The sequence below is a fragment of the Hippocampus bargibanti genome, linkage group LG10 (assembly GCF_051943395.1).
Source record: "Hippocampus bargibanti isolate YZ-2025 linkage group LG10, ASM5194339v1, whole genome shotgun sequence".
Lineage (NCBI taxonomy): Eukaryota > Metazoa > Chordata > Actinopteri > Syngnathiformes > Syngnathidae > Hippocampus > Hippocampus bargibanti.
In genome coordinates, this window is record NC_142743.1 from 15598786 (window position 1) to 15611782 (window position 12997).

The window sequence follows — 12997 nt, forward strand, 5'->3', positions numbered from 1 at the left end:
AGATTTTGTATTGCCATATATGGAGTGAAACTGACTGAATATGGACGGGCAATATTATATTACAGTAAAGTCTCGCTATATCGATATTCTCGGGAGTCGGAAAAAATATCGATATAACTGGACTATCGATATATCCGATCCTGCGGCATGTAAATTTTCTCCTTGCGTTCATAGAAATAGTATCGTAATAAGCAGTACTATCGATATAACCGATATCGATATAACAAGACTTTACTGTATTCAGAAATTACTATTCAGTCCTGGGTTCTTCACCTCACAACTACAGAAGAACAAGCAGTGCAACTACGGTGTGGCGACACTTAGACTGCACCTCACAACCACAGAAGAAGAAGCAGTGCAACTAAGATGTGGCGACACTTAGACTGACATCTATGATGAATGTGTCACTTGTTAAGTGCCATATAGTAGGTACTGTTAACGCATAATGTAGTTATTACTATAACTATTATGTGGTAGTTATTGTACGCAGATAATAACATTTCATCAATGTTATAATATTATATATTAATTGGTTAGCAGTCTGTCACTCGAGTTAGACTGATACGTCATTGCTCACTTTCTTACACTGTCTTATGGAGATGTGTAAGGCACTCATGCCAGATGCTCAACTGTATCACAGCCGCACCACACAAAAACTGAAATGACAAAACAGAATTGTAAGCTATATATCCACAATTGAGTCTGACGTTGTTCTCTGGTTTTGCACATTTACAGCAATTGTCTGCAAACACCTCGTTCCCTATTGAAGGTCTTTAAAATGTTTTATTCTGGTGTCACTTTTTATACTGTCTCTGAGCAGGATTGCTTAACATGGAAAGAGTCCATTCGATTTCACTTGACAGTACAAAGTGTTCTTTAGACCAAAAAAAAAGATTGTAGCCTGAGGGGAAAGCAGTTGGAGCATGCTGGAAATGCGGTTTGTGTTCTGACCTGCAAGTGAGAGAGAGCCGGGGGTGCTTTTAGTTGGGTGTGGAACTTTGTTATTGGAGCCGAAAAGGAACATGGCGCATGAAAGTGTTCAATATAACCCCCTCCTCCCGCCCCCACTTGCCGAGTAAAAGAGATAATTTGAACCTCTGAGACCTCACAGGATTTTATTCGGTCCATGATGCCTCTGTTGCAACATGTTTGTTGAACACTATTACTTTTTGTTTTTAAATCCTTTTCTTGAAGACAACTACTTTAGCAGGGGAAAAGTAGGTTCATTTCCACAATGAGGAAATGATGAAACAGGAGCCGCTTTCTTTTTTCAGCTATTAAAAGCTATGGATGAAAAGGTTTCTTCAGCCGTCATTTGTACTTCTTTGAAGGTGTCAGACGTTTCGCTTCTTGTCCAAGAAACTTTGTCAGCAAACTAAAGTCGTCCTGGTAGTTTAGGCCCTATATATATATCCCTACTGTCCAGACATGGCGGTGCCGGACTCTGCTATAATAGGTCCCTGCTCTCAGGTTGGGGGGAGCAGAAGACTACTCCCTGCAGCTGCACTGATAGTTCCTATTGTTCTGACTAACGACTGGCCTGATTGCCCCACTTCGACCGGTATCACCTCATCAGTATTACTAATCCTATGTTGCCTAAGCAGGCTATTGTATGAACGATCCAAGTTGAACCTAGTAATACTATCAGTGCCATGTCTGGACAGTAGGGTTATATCGATATTCAAGGGAGTGCGAAAAAATATATATAACCGGGACTATCGATATATACCCTGTTTGCATAATATAGAAATAGTATCGATATATCCGTTATCGATATACTTTATATATATATATATATATATATATATATATATATATGGCCTAAACTACCAGTAAGACTTTAGTTTGCTGACGAAGTTTCTTGGATAAGAAGCGAAATGTCCGACACCTTCAAAAAAAGTACAGGCTGAAGAAACCTTTTCATTGATGGACCACTCCTGTATGACTGAGAGCCTACACAGACGTATTAAAAGCTATGCTCAAATTCAGGTTTAGACAGGTTGGTGAAGTACGGTGACATAGCCAGTATATGTTGGCTCCACCCTTAACTTCTTCAATGAGTTCTGCAGCGCAGTTTGCATGCGCTTAGAGCTCTGGAAATTTCCAGCAGTTTACAAAATATGTCAGCAAAAGTACTGTGGCCTTGCAACATTTATATGAATTAAAAAAGGAGCGATTTACTGTATGTACAGACTTTATGTAGGCAGCAGCCACTGCGCTGCAGATTGTATTGTTGTTTTTGCAGGTGCAATTGAGTGATTAATGCACAATGACATTTTTTTTTTAATGGATTCAATGGTGATGACTATTTTTGACCCACTTTGTGTTCACTTCTTGACATGAATAACGTTTATTTTCTCATTCTGTTTGCCATTTATATGTGCATAGTGCTCATATTTCACAAAGACTACAACTGCTTGGTGTCACTTGAAAACATGTACATGGATTATTCTTACTTCCTAGCAGTGACGTGCGTTGAGGTTCATGGCTGGTGAGGCACTGACGTCATCACAGATTTACAAACATTAACTCCACAGAGTAGTTTATTCACCATTTGATTGGCAACAGTTAACGTGTTTTCTTTAAAATGTCATGTCAGCATTCTTCATATACTGTATACAAACTGTAGCATAGAAAAAAAGAATTAAAAAACGTTATCGTGTTACGTTTACTTATAAATGAAGTGCAAGTCTCTGTCTCAATGGAGATCACTGCCAGTGAAGAAAGTTGTCCTTGATCAGTCCTGTTCCGACTGTATACATGTTTTCAGTCTTTTGTGCTGAGAATGACCGCTCCACTGATGTTGTAGTAGCTGGAACAGTGAGCACGAGTTGGAGCAACTTTGTCGCTTCAGGACTAGTTTCAATGAGATCCTTCTTGGCCAAAAAGCTGAGAAGCTGTCCAGGAGATTTAATTTCTTCCTTCACCGTTTGTGAGCTATACAGTCCGGTTTTGGTCTGCCTTTAATTATCATCTCCTGCTTCGATTGAAAGTCCAGTTAGGAACTTCTTTCAATTTAGATACTATGTAATCCACCGTTCTGAAAATAAGGCCAAGCAACACGAAAAAAATGACTGGATGGTTGCACTTAACTTGCTAACTGTTGACTGTAGCTTGCTGTCACTAATTCTATTATTCTGCAGCCGAGGAGTCACAAGAAGAATCTGTAATCACCAGCACCCACTGTCATGAGGCAGAAGAACTGTGTGCCTCACCGATGCACACAGTTTTGATAAAAATAAAGTAAAATAAACACTGTAGTACAGTATTTATAATGTACAGTGACTGTACATTATATCCACCAGCTAAACTGTAGAAATGTAGTTCATCTACTAAAAGCTTTTGAACACTTTAATAGTGATATGCAGAGAGACAGCAATGCGGTCTCACTGCAGAGCAAGCCAGCACGGTTAGCATAGTGATTGCGCAATCCATGGTGAGCTCAGCCGGCTGCTGCCTCACCACTCGTCTCTACTTAGTATTTGAACGGTCAATGTGAAAATTCAGCGATTTTGAAAAAAATAATCCGAAAATGGTGAAGTTAAATGGAAAAGAAGGTTAAAGTACAAATCACTAAATAAATATAACTGTTTAATTTATTTTGTCATTTGATATTTCCATATCAAAAGAAACAGCCTCATCTGCCTCCACTGACTGCACGTCACTGCTTCCTAGCATCTAGCATGTGTGTGTGTGTGTGTGTGTGTGTGTGTGTGTGTGTGTGTGTGTGTGTGTGTGTGTGTGTGTGTGTGTGTGTGTCTGCGTGGGCGCATGTGTGTGTGTGTGTGCGTGTGTGTGTGTGTGTGTGTGCGTGTGTGTGTGAGTAGCACGCAGGTTTCAACTACTGCGATTTTTTCTTCTGTAGTCACTAGGATGATAAACGTGTCCTATATGGAAGGTCAAGTCCATTTGCACTCCAAATATATATATATATATATATATATATATATATATATATATATATATATATATATATATATATATATATATATATATCCGTGAGTGTGCATGTGTGTGTGTGTGTGTCTGCGCATGCGTGCCTGTAATTAATTAATTGTAATTAAAAGCCATGCAACATGCGGTTTCGTGTGCAGAAGACTGGGGTGTTGTCCATTTGCACTCCAAAAAGTGGCGTGCATTCTTTGCATGTAGCGCCTGCGGGTGTCATACCTGAGAGCAGCCTGGTCTTGTCTAAGCAAGTTCAGTAAATGCCATTTCAGCATTTTTTTCATCTTTGACTACCAGTGTGGTCGTTCACCTCACTAGTACGACAATTAAGTATGATCGTAAAATGACTCATGCAAAAAGAATAGAAATCCATTACCATCTTACAATCTACATTAGTAGGACAATCTACATCATATATATCTCATCTCATTTTCTGTACCGCTTATTCCTCATTAGGGTCGCGGGGGATGCTGGAGCCTATCTCAGCTGTCTTCGGGCACGAGGCGGGGGACACCCTGAATTGGTTGCCAGCCAATCGCAACATCATATATATATATATATATATATATATATATATATATATATATATATATATATATATATATATATATATATATATATATATATATATGCCCTTGTCAAATTAGCTATTGCCTTCCACGTTTAGCATACTAGTGACGACAGAAGAACAAATACGCAGAAGTTGAAACCTGCATGCTACTCGTGAGACTATGAACATTGACTATACTTAGTGATTCATGAGTAGTTGCCTACTAAGAGTAATTCACAGTTTTGTGTTATACTTCACCATGAAGCTCTCCTATGATGTAAATTGTCCTACATTCTTTGCACGTAGCGCCTGCGGATGTCATACCTGAGAGCAGCCTGGTCTTGTCAAAGCAGGTTCAGTAAATGCCATTTCAGCATTTTTTTTTCATCTTTGACATCCAGTGTGGTCTTTCACCTCACTAGTAAGACACACTAGTACATTACCATCTTACAATCTACATTAGTAGGACAACCTACATCATAGGAGAGCTTCATGGTGACGTATAACACAAAACTGCGAATTACTCTGTGAATTACTCTTAGTAGGTCACTACTTATGAAGCACTATAAGTATAGTCGAATTTTATAGTCTCACGAGTAGCACGCAGGTTACAACTACTGTGTATTTTTTCTTCTGTAGTCACTAGGATGCTAGGAATGCAATAGCTAATTTGACAAGTGCTCCCTCTCGCTTATTTAGGTCCAACAGTGCTCCCACAGAAAAATGGGCTTTTCAGCATCAGTACACTACACTACAATAGTAATCCCTGTCAAACATCTATCCATTATCCGTACCGCTTATTCCTCATTTGGGTCGCTGGGCGTGCTGCAGTCTATCCCAGCTGTCTTTGGGCACGAGGCGGAGGACACCCTGAATTGGTTGGCAGCAAATTGCAGCGCACACAAAGACAGCCACTCTCACACTCAATTTGGGTGTTCAATCAGCCTTCTATGCATGTTTTTGTAATGTGGGAGGACGCGGAGAAAGCCCACGCGGCCCCGGGGAGAAGATGGGAGGCCAGAGCGGGACGCAAACCGGCGACCTTTGCACTGTAAAGCAACATACCGTTCGCAGGCATCTTCCAGGCAGGCATATATTGCACAGTCATAAAATCTATACGAGTTTGAATATGCTATTTAAATTGTTTGCCGAACAAGAACCCTCCTCCCACTTGCAGCAGATACTCTTTTTATTTATTTTATGTATTTGTTTTTGCAGGGCATTTAGGGTGGTTGGGGCACATTTTATAATTGTGTTTTCCACGGTACCATGGTCCCAGCCGACGAACCCCATTCCACTTCCCGCATCGGGGTTAGATCTGAGGTCTGGCTTTCTTGGAAAGACAAAACCGCCATCTAGTGGCCAAAAGATCTTACTATTAGACATTTATCAAGGAAGCCGGTAGTTTTCCTTTTCTTCGTGTGTGTGCACAAAATCAAATTTCAGATTTTTGATCATTATTTGACTCACCTGTTGTTGATTGATGATTTATTTTACTTTTAATTATAATGACTTTGGTGCATTTTCGGTGACGGTCCTAACTTGAATGGCCTCCTATTTGAAAACACACACCTCCATGGGGAGAGCAGACAAAGCCCAATTAAGTAAAAGCATGGATTAAACCAAAGCAATAAATCACATGACATTTTTAGTCTTTCACGACGACAACTTTCAACACAGCATTCAGACTGCAAAAGATGTGTGTGAGAGAAAAAAAAAAAAGCTATTCTGTATTTCGTGGCGATCACTGAACCATTTCGTTTTATCAAGGAGACAATGGGCACAGCACTTAGGCATGTGTGTTTCCTAAAAAGGCAGTGACTCTCTTAACAGAGCAGTAATTTAATTGAATGTACCAGAACGACTAAACAAGAAATAGCCTCCACGACGACAGTGTGACGTCATTTTTGTCCTGTTAGAGAGGTTAACCTTCTGTTTTGTGACCAAGGTGGTCACTTTTACTGCAGGGGTGGACATATAGCATTTTTGTTACCTAGAATCAACAGAATTGTTTTTAAATGTACATACACGACAGAGTAGTTGAAGCTAGACTAAGAGCAGAAGTGAACATTTGTGAGCAGCAGTATGACAAAAAAGTATACGACAGATGCAGTGTTTGCTTTAAGAATGCTGATAGAAAAGTACAGAAAAGGTCAGAAGGAATTGCATTGTTTCTTTGTAGATCTGGAGATAGCATATGACAGGGTGCCCAGAGAAGAGCTGTGGTATTGCATGAGGAAATCTGGAGTGACAGAAAAGTATGTCAGAGTGGTACAAGACATGTATCGTGACTGTAAGACAGTTGTGAGGTGTGCTGTCGGTGTGACGGAGGAATTCAAGGTGGAGGTGGGACTCCACGCCATGAAATCCATGGAAGCCTTTCAATTACTCTCTCCGTCATAACATTTATTTTCCACGTGATGGCGCTGTGGAACAAATGAGGCCTTGTGCTGCATTGGCCAAAAAGCAAATTTGGATGGAAAGCCTCATTGCTTCATGGTGCCTCATTTTGCCATCACTACAAAGTAGATTGCGCATTCACCAGGGAGTGCAAATTCCCCATACAGCGCACATTGATTGACAGCTCATATCTTTATGCAGGAGAAAACTACATTGGAATGAATGAATTGAATTTCTCGATGACTAGCACGCTGTCATTGTGATTGTTCCCAGGAATGACATCAGGTTGATAATATCAAAGACACACACCCAAAATATGCAGCAAGACACTTTTAATTTCCATTGCTGTTGTTTTCACATCAAAGGTGCAACATTTCCCTCACACAAGTCAGTATATTCATTTGTGGACGTTATGTCACACCGATCAAAGATGTCAATGGCAATGTGTTTGTGAGAGGTTTTTTTAATTCATTTGATTTTAGAATTGACCTTCTTGCGTGTACTTTTTGTCCAAATACTGGGAAAGTTGATGTTGATTTTTCTTTCAACCGCTGCATGAATGTATTTCAAAGGAAAAGGAGAACAAAGGAAAGTAAACACCGCTCTTTTTCATGACGTGTTTTTCACGGGGAGAGGAGAGCAAGAGGAGCAAATGGTTTCTGATGGCTCACTTGTAACCATTTAGACATTTTGTCTCTGAGTGTCCACACTGGTGGACACCACCTTTCCGTCGACGATTTGTTCCACAATGGTCTTCACTCTCCTTTCCACGAGGGGCTTGTGCTCTGTGAAAGTGGAGGGAAAAGTGGTCAGGAAAACAGCCACAACGATGTCATTTTGTGGAATGAGAAAGTGACAGTCGCTAACCTTCCATCTGCACCACCTTGCTGATGACCAAAGGCCTTCAAAGAAAGCGGACAGGGTGGCATGAGTAAGGTCAGATACGATGTACGTGGACACCGAACGGATTGTTTCTCACTTTTTCTGCTCATATGATTCTCCATCCAACAGACGGCGGTACTCGGCGATCTCCCTCTCCAGCCTCATCTTGATGTCTAGCAGCAGGTTGTACTCGGTCTTCTGTTGCTCGACAGACACTTTGAGTTGCTGCAATTCCACTTCCAGGCTGTTGATGGTCAGTTGCAGTTGGCTGAGCAAATTGCTGTTCCGCAACTTGGTGTCGGCGAGGTTCTGGCGCAGGCATTCGATCTGCGTGGCGGGGGAGGAAGAGGGGATGACTGAGTGAAACAGGTCTGCGTCAGCTCATGCGGCTGAGAGAACGTTGGCTTACCTCAGCAAGGATGCCTTGGTAGGTGATTTCCAAACTCTGGTATGTCCGTTTCAGCTCAGAAAGTTGGGAGGAAAAGGTCTTTACCTCCGTGCTGTAACCTTTGATTTCGATTTGCAGGGATTCCATCTATAATACACATACAATTGCATTCCCCAGTAAGGTAACAAATGTCACAGGATTGATGTTCATGCTCAGGTATATGCGATTAATTTGTGGCCCTGGGGCCGCTTTGAGAGGTTCATCATTTTGGAGCTCCCCATCTCACCTTAGCTTGATACCACCTTTCCAGTTCCTGCTTGTTCTTCAACGCCAGAGCCTCATACTGCTCCCTTACGTCTTGAAGGATCTTGGAAAGGTCCACCGATGATGCGCTGTCCACTTCTACGTTCACGTTACCCGTGTACTGGAGCCTTGCTGCATTCATCTCCTGCGTCATGGGGGGGGAAGGGTTTCAGGCTCATTTTCAACTGCTGAGTGGCTGAGGGACATCCAGCAGAGGGAAGCGTTTGGTTCGAAACGCATGAGCTGAAATGAGCTGACCTCCTCGTGGATCCTCTTCAGTTGTGCCAGTTGATCCTTCAGATTCTCTATCTGCATTTTCAGGTCACTGATGGTAACAACCATGCTGTCCCGGACCCCTCGAAGACGAACCAAATCAGACTCCACCAGTGCACGCGTGTTCATCTCCACCTCATATCTTGCAGAAAAGAAAGCTTGCTTTTTTTACGCGTACTGAGATGACAAATGTTAGTTGAACCTCATCTTACTTCATTTTGAAGTCGTCCGCCGCCAGCTGAGCATTGTCAATCTGCAGGATGATGCTCTGATTCTCTGCATACCTCCTTGCGATCTAACAGGGAAGAATGACACCCTTACAGGAATTGGGGAGGAAGCTGAAATATTCCTGACAACACAAATTATTGACGGCGACTCTTCTGTTTCTTTTAGACGCTTTTTAGAAGCTGAATATGGTTGATTTCTGACTTCATTTACCAGCAAGTTCCATGGAACTACACAATGATTTGTAGTTTTTTATTTATTTGTCCAATCGACCACTTGAAATTTTTGGGAGGAACGGAAGATCAATTGTCACCACCGTAAAGCGGAGTGTACTGTACTTGTCCTGCGATTGACCCCACAACTTTCCGTGACAGGACTCAGTCTAGTGCTTTTTACAAACCGATTGTCTGATAAACACGAGCAGACGTAAACTGACAGGGTCAACTGAGAGCTGTGTCAATACGCGGACTGAGAAGAGTGCTCCAGCCGGCCACCTAAACCGGTTCTGCAGTGGTGCCTCTAGACTTGGGCATGGATCCTTGGTTTTTGCATAGCAGGAATAGTCACCTGTGCTCGCAGTTCATTGATGGTGGCGAAGTAAGCGGTGAAGTCCCTGGCAATTGGAGACCTCCTCTCATAGAACTCTCTGATCTGCAGCTCCAACTTCCTGTTGGCAGCCTCGAGGGAGCGTACCTGTGCGAAAGAGGCAATTACGGTCAATCAACGAGTCATTTAAGTCCTTTGTTTGTTTTGAATAGTTTCCTGGAGAACATTTCAGGACCAACCTGTGCATAAAAACGAACTGAGTCCAGCATTCTGAATGTTAGATTGATGACTCTTTTGATTTTGATGTTGTGTCATGAACACAATCTGCATTGCGTTACCAAACGCAACTCCTTAGAACAATATTTTCAAATGCATTAATTCATTCTTCTCTTTTTAATAATGAATATTGCCTGATTCGAATCAATCAACTCTTCCTGTTTTAAAAACCCACTCTGTGATCGTAAGCACAGTTATCATTGTAAAGGTAGGATTGGGCGTCATTCCTATCGCGGCTTGGCATTTCCCAAACTTAATTGAGTCAAGGCACATTCGAGAAAGATCAAACGGCACCCCCCAAAATAAAATGGGCTCACAATGCGGTTACACGGGTTCATCAAGTTGAAGAGAATTTCCTCTTACTGCTTGTAACTGGCAAAAATGACAGTCTTGGAAAATATTCGACAACCTTGAGGTATCAATTGTTCATTTAATTCCCTTGTACAACTAAAGATTTATCAAGGGAAAAACAGAGAGAAAAAAAACACGGATTGTCTAAAAGCACCGGTTTGGAGAGTACAGTGCCATATAGGAATGTTTGGTTAAAAAATGGCTCAGCTCTTTGTTGAAATTCACAATAAATTTGCCCAAAGAAATAATTGCAACAGGTATTTGAAATGAACGACAAACTGAAGAAACAAAGGTGGCCATCTATTTTTTGTCAATGAAAGTCTCCACAAGACTTGGAGCAAAAAAATGATTTTCAGTCCAGCCAAGTGAAACTTTCCATAGAACATGAATGTGTCACAAGCACAGCAGTGAGAGAACAAGAGCATTCGATGATGCAGATGTCCGTGATGTAGCGACAAGCGTGCGCAAGTCTCAACACACTCTGGTTCAATAGCATGAGCAAAGAGCGGCCGAGCTTATGACTCGCATTTCCAATTGCCCAGATTCAGTTCATTCTCTGGAAAGTCAAGAAAATCTTCTGATTGGAAACCATTTGAGAAAACATTTGAGCACGAAAGGAGAAGAGAGGAGAAGTTTGCGCCCGCTTTCGGCCCTTTTGATTTCTTACCTTATCCAGGTAGGAGGCCAGGCGGTCGTTGAGGTTCTGCATGGTGGTCTTCTCACTTATCCCCATGACATCAACCCCGTAGGAACCGATCCCGCCGTAGGAGAGCAGGGCGTTGCCCTGGGAGATGCGTGTGTCGTAGCCCCCCGCGCCCGCATACACGCTGGGTGCGCGGCCCTGGTAGATGCCGGAGACCGACATCTGGCTTACACCGCCCAGTGGCAGTCGGCTCCCGCCGATGCCGATTGTGCTGGCGGAGGAGATGCTGCGGGTGCTAGTGCCCGTACGGCCTACAATGAGAGACATGGTGAACAGGTGCAGGTGGAGGTTGAAGCTACAGTCAACGAGGAGTGACTGCGGACGGCGCCAGTGGACATTTTATAGAGGCTACCCGCACATTCTGCAACTATGTTCGGCACGCCGATAATCGTTTTCTGCGCTTAATAAGTGCACACAATTTCCAGTGACAGGTTGACAATCAAGTTGAGCAGCTTGATGCCGGCTCCTGATAGAGCAGGTCCAATAACATTTAAAGAGTAAATGTTTTAAATGGAGGCTGACTGGTTGGACAACAATTTGATCACTACACGTTACTGGTTCTCTTTTCAAAACATTCTGTTTATGACAAGAACATAAATAATAGTGTGCCAACTGTCACTGAAGGAAAAAAAAAACAATCACTTTAATTCTTTTTTTATCAAACAGTTCCAAACAGCTGTAATATTTTTTTTCATCCCTGCTGTTTCAAATATTTTACTGAGCAGAGGCACATATTTTACACCCCATGGCAAACCACCAAATATCACATGTGGATGTGCAGAAACATATATAAACATATATATATATATATATATATATATATATATATATATATATATATATATATATATATAAACATATATATATATACATACAAACATATATATATATTTATACACATACATACATACATACATACATACATACATACATACATACATACATACATACATACATACATATATATATTTATACATACATACATACATACATACATACATACATACATACATACATACATACATACATACATACATACATATATTTAGTCTCTATGTTTGATTAGCTCTGGTAGCACCTCATCAGCATGACTAAGCCTACGTGGTAACGACCTAAGAAGTCTGTTGTAAGAATGGTCTAAATTAAACCTCAAACCACCATGGTGATTCAGTGAAGGGTTTTGCTGTTTTAAAAACAACAAAAAGCTAATGGGGCAATCACAGCCAGGCATGGACATTAGAGGTAATCAGACAGACAAAAGAAGTAATCAGATTAGCTTCAGGGAGTAGTCCACTGCTCCCCCAACCTTAGAGCAGGGACCTATCAGAGCAGAGGTCTGGCACTGCCACCTCTGTCCATAAGGGATATATTTAGGGCCAGAGTTACCAGCACAACTTTAGTTCACTGACGAAGCTCTTCGGATGAGGAGTGAAATGTCCGAAACCTTCAAAGAAGTACAGATGACGGCTGAAGAAATCTTTTCATCATTGGGATCGTAATTACGCCAAAAAAAAATCACCTGTCTTTATTTATTTCAGATTCAAATTTCATTTTGAAATTTACTAGTGAGCACATCATGGACAGTCGGGTAAATGAAGGAGAGGACCCTGTTAGGGAGGCTGTGAGTTTGAAGGGTTTGGGGGGCCGGGGGGGACAGGAGCAAGGCCAAAGAAGAGAGCGAAAGATAATGTGCATCATCATGATTTGCTCCTCTTCCATGTCAAGGTATGAGGATGCTGGAGAAAATTAAACTGCAGCGGCCCTGGTATTCAGTGGTTTAAAAAAATCTGAGGAAAATAATACAAAGTCGAATAAAAATGATGTAAGCACAGTTAAACTTGAAATAAGCCTGAATTGGGCATATGTTTTAATGCCGTGGCTGCCAACTTGACACCCCGAATCTTGGTTTTATGATGCACATGTCTGAAAAGTCATTTGAGCATCGAGAGCATTTCTGCTTACCAAATGAAGGCACAGCATCAAGAAATTTGTCTCAGTGACCCCCTTCGACCTTTTCACCAGACACTCCATTTTTGGCTCACACCCTTTTCATTGCTGCCAAGCCACATTTACCTGCTTGTTCTCCCATGACATTTGATCACTGTCTGAGCTGGGCAGGCTGAGCTACAATGTATCAAGTTTGTGCACCTGC

The 12997-nt window shown here is 41.7% G+C and overlaps 1 protein-coding gene across 1 annotated transcript; it reads right to left on the reverse strand.

Moving 5' to 3' along the window:
- Positions 1–7215: 7215 nt before the first annotated feature.
- Positions 7216–11175, reverse strand: LOC148892634 (keratin, type I cytoskeletal 20-like). The gene is made up of 9 exons (XM_089006311.1): positions 10810–11175; positions 9537–9662; positions 8957–9039; positions 8730–8886; positions 8455–8616; positions 8190–8315; positions 7878–8107; positions 7766–7800; positions 7216–7683 (listed from the first exon to the last, which is right to left on the reverse strand). The coding sequence occupies exons 1-9, from the start codon at positions 11110–11112 to the stop codon at positions 7580–7582; spliced, it is 1326 nt and encodes a 441-aa protein (XP_088862437.1). The 5' UTR covers positions 11113–11175; the 3' UTR covers positions 7216–7579.
- Between the last annotated feature and the right edge of the window lie 1822 nt (positions 11176–12997).

What these genes read in the sequence shown, in the direction of transcription:
- LOC148892634 (XM_089006311.1), bottom strand. Translation starts at nt 11,112, where the DNA reads ATGTCTCTCATTGTAGGCCGTACGGGCACTAGCACCCGCAGCATCTCC. An exon ending in ACCAAGGCATCCTTGCTGAG is followed by an intron (nt 8,108 to 8,189) that starts GTAAGCCAACGT and finishes CCCGCCACGCAG; the next exon opens with ATCGAATGCCTGCGCCAGAA. An exon ending in GAATCATATGAGCAGAAAAA is followed by an intron (nt 7,801 to 7,877) that starts GTGAGAAACAAT and finishes CTTTCTTTGAAG; the next exon opens with GCCTTTGGTCATCAGCAAGG.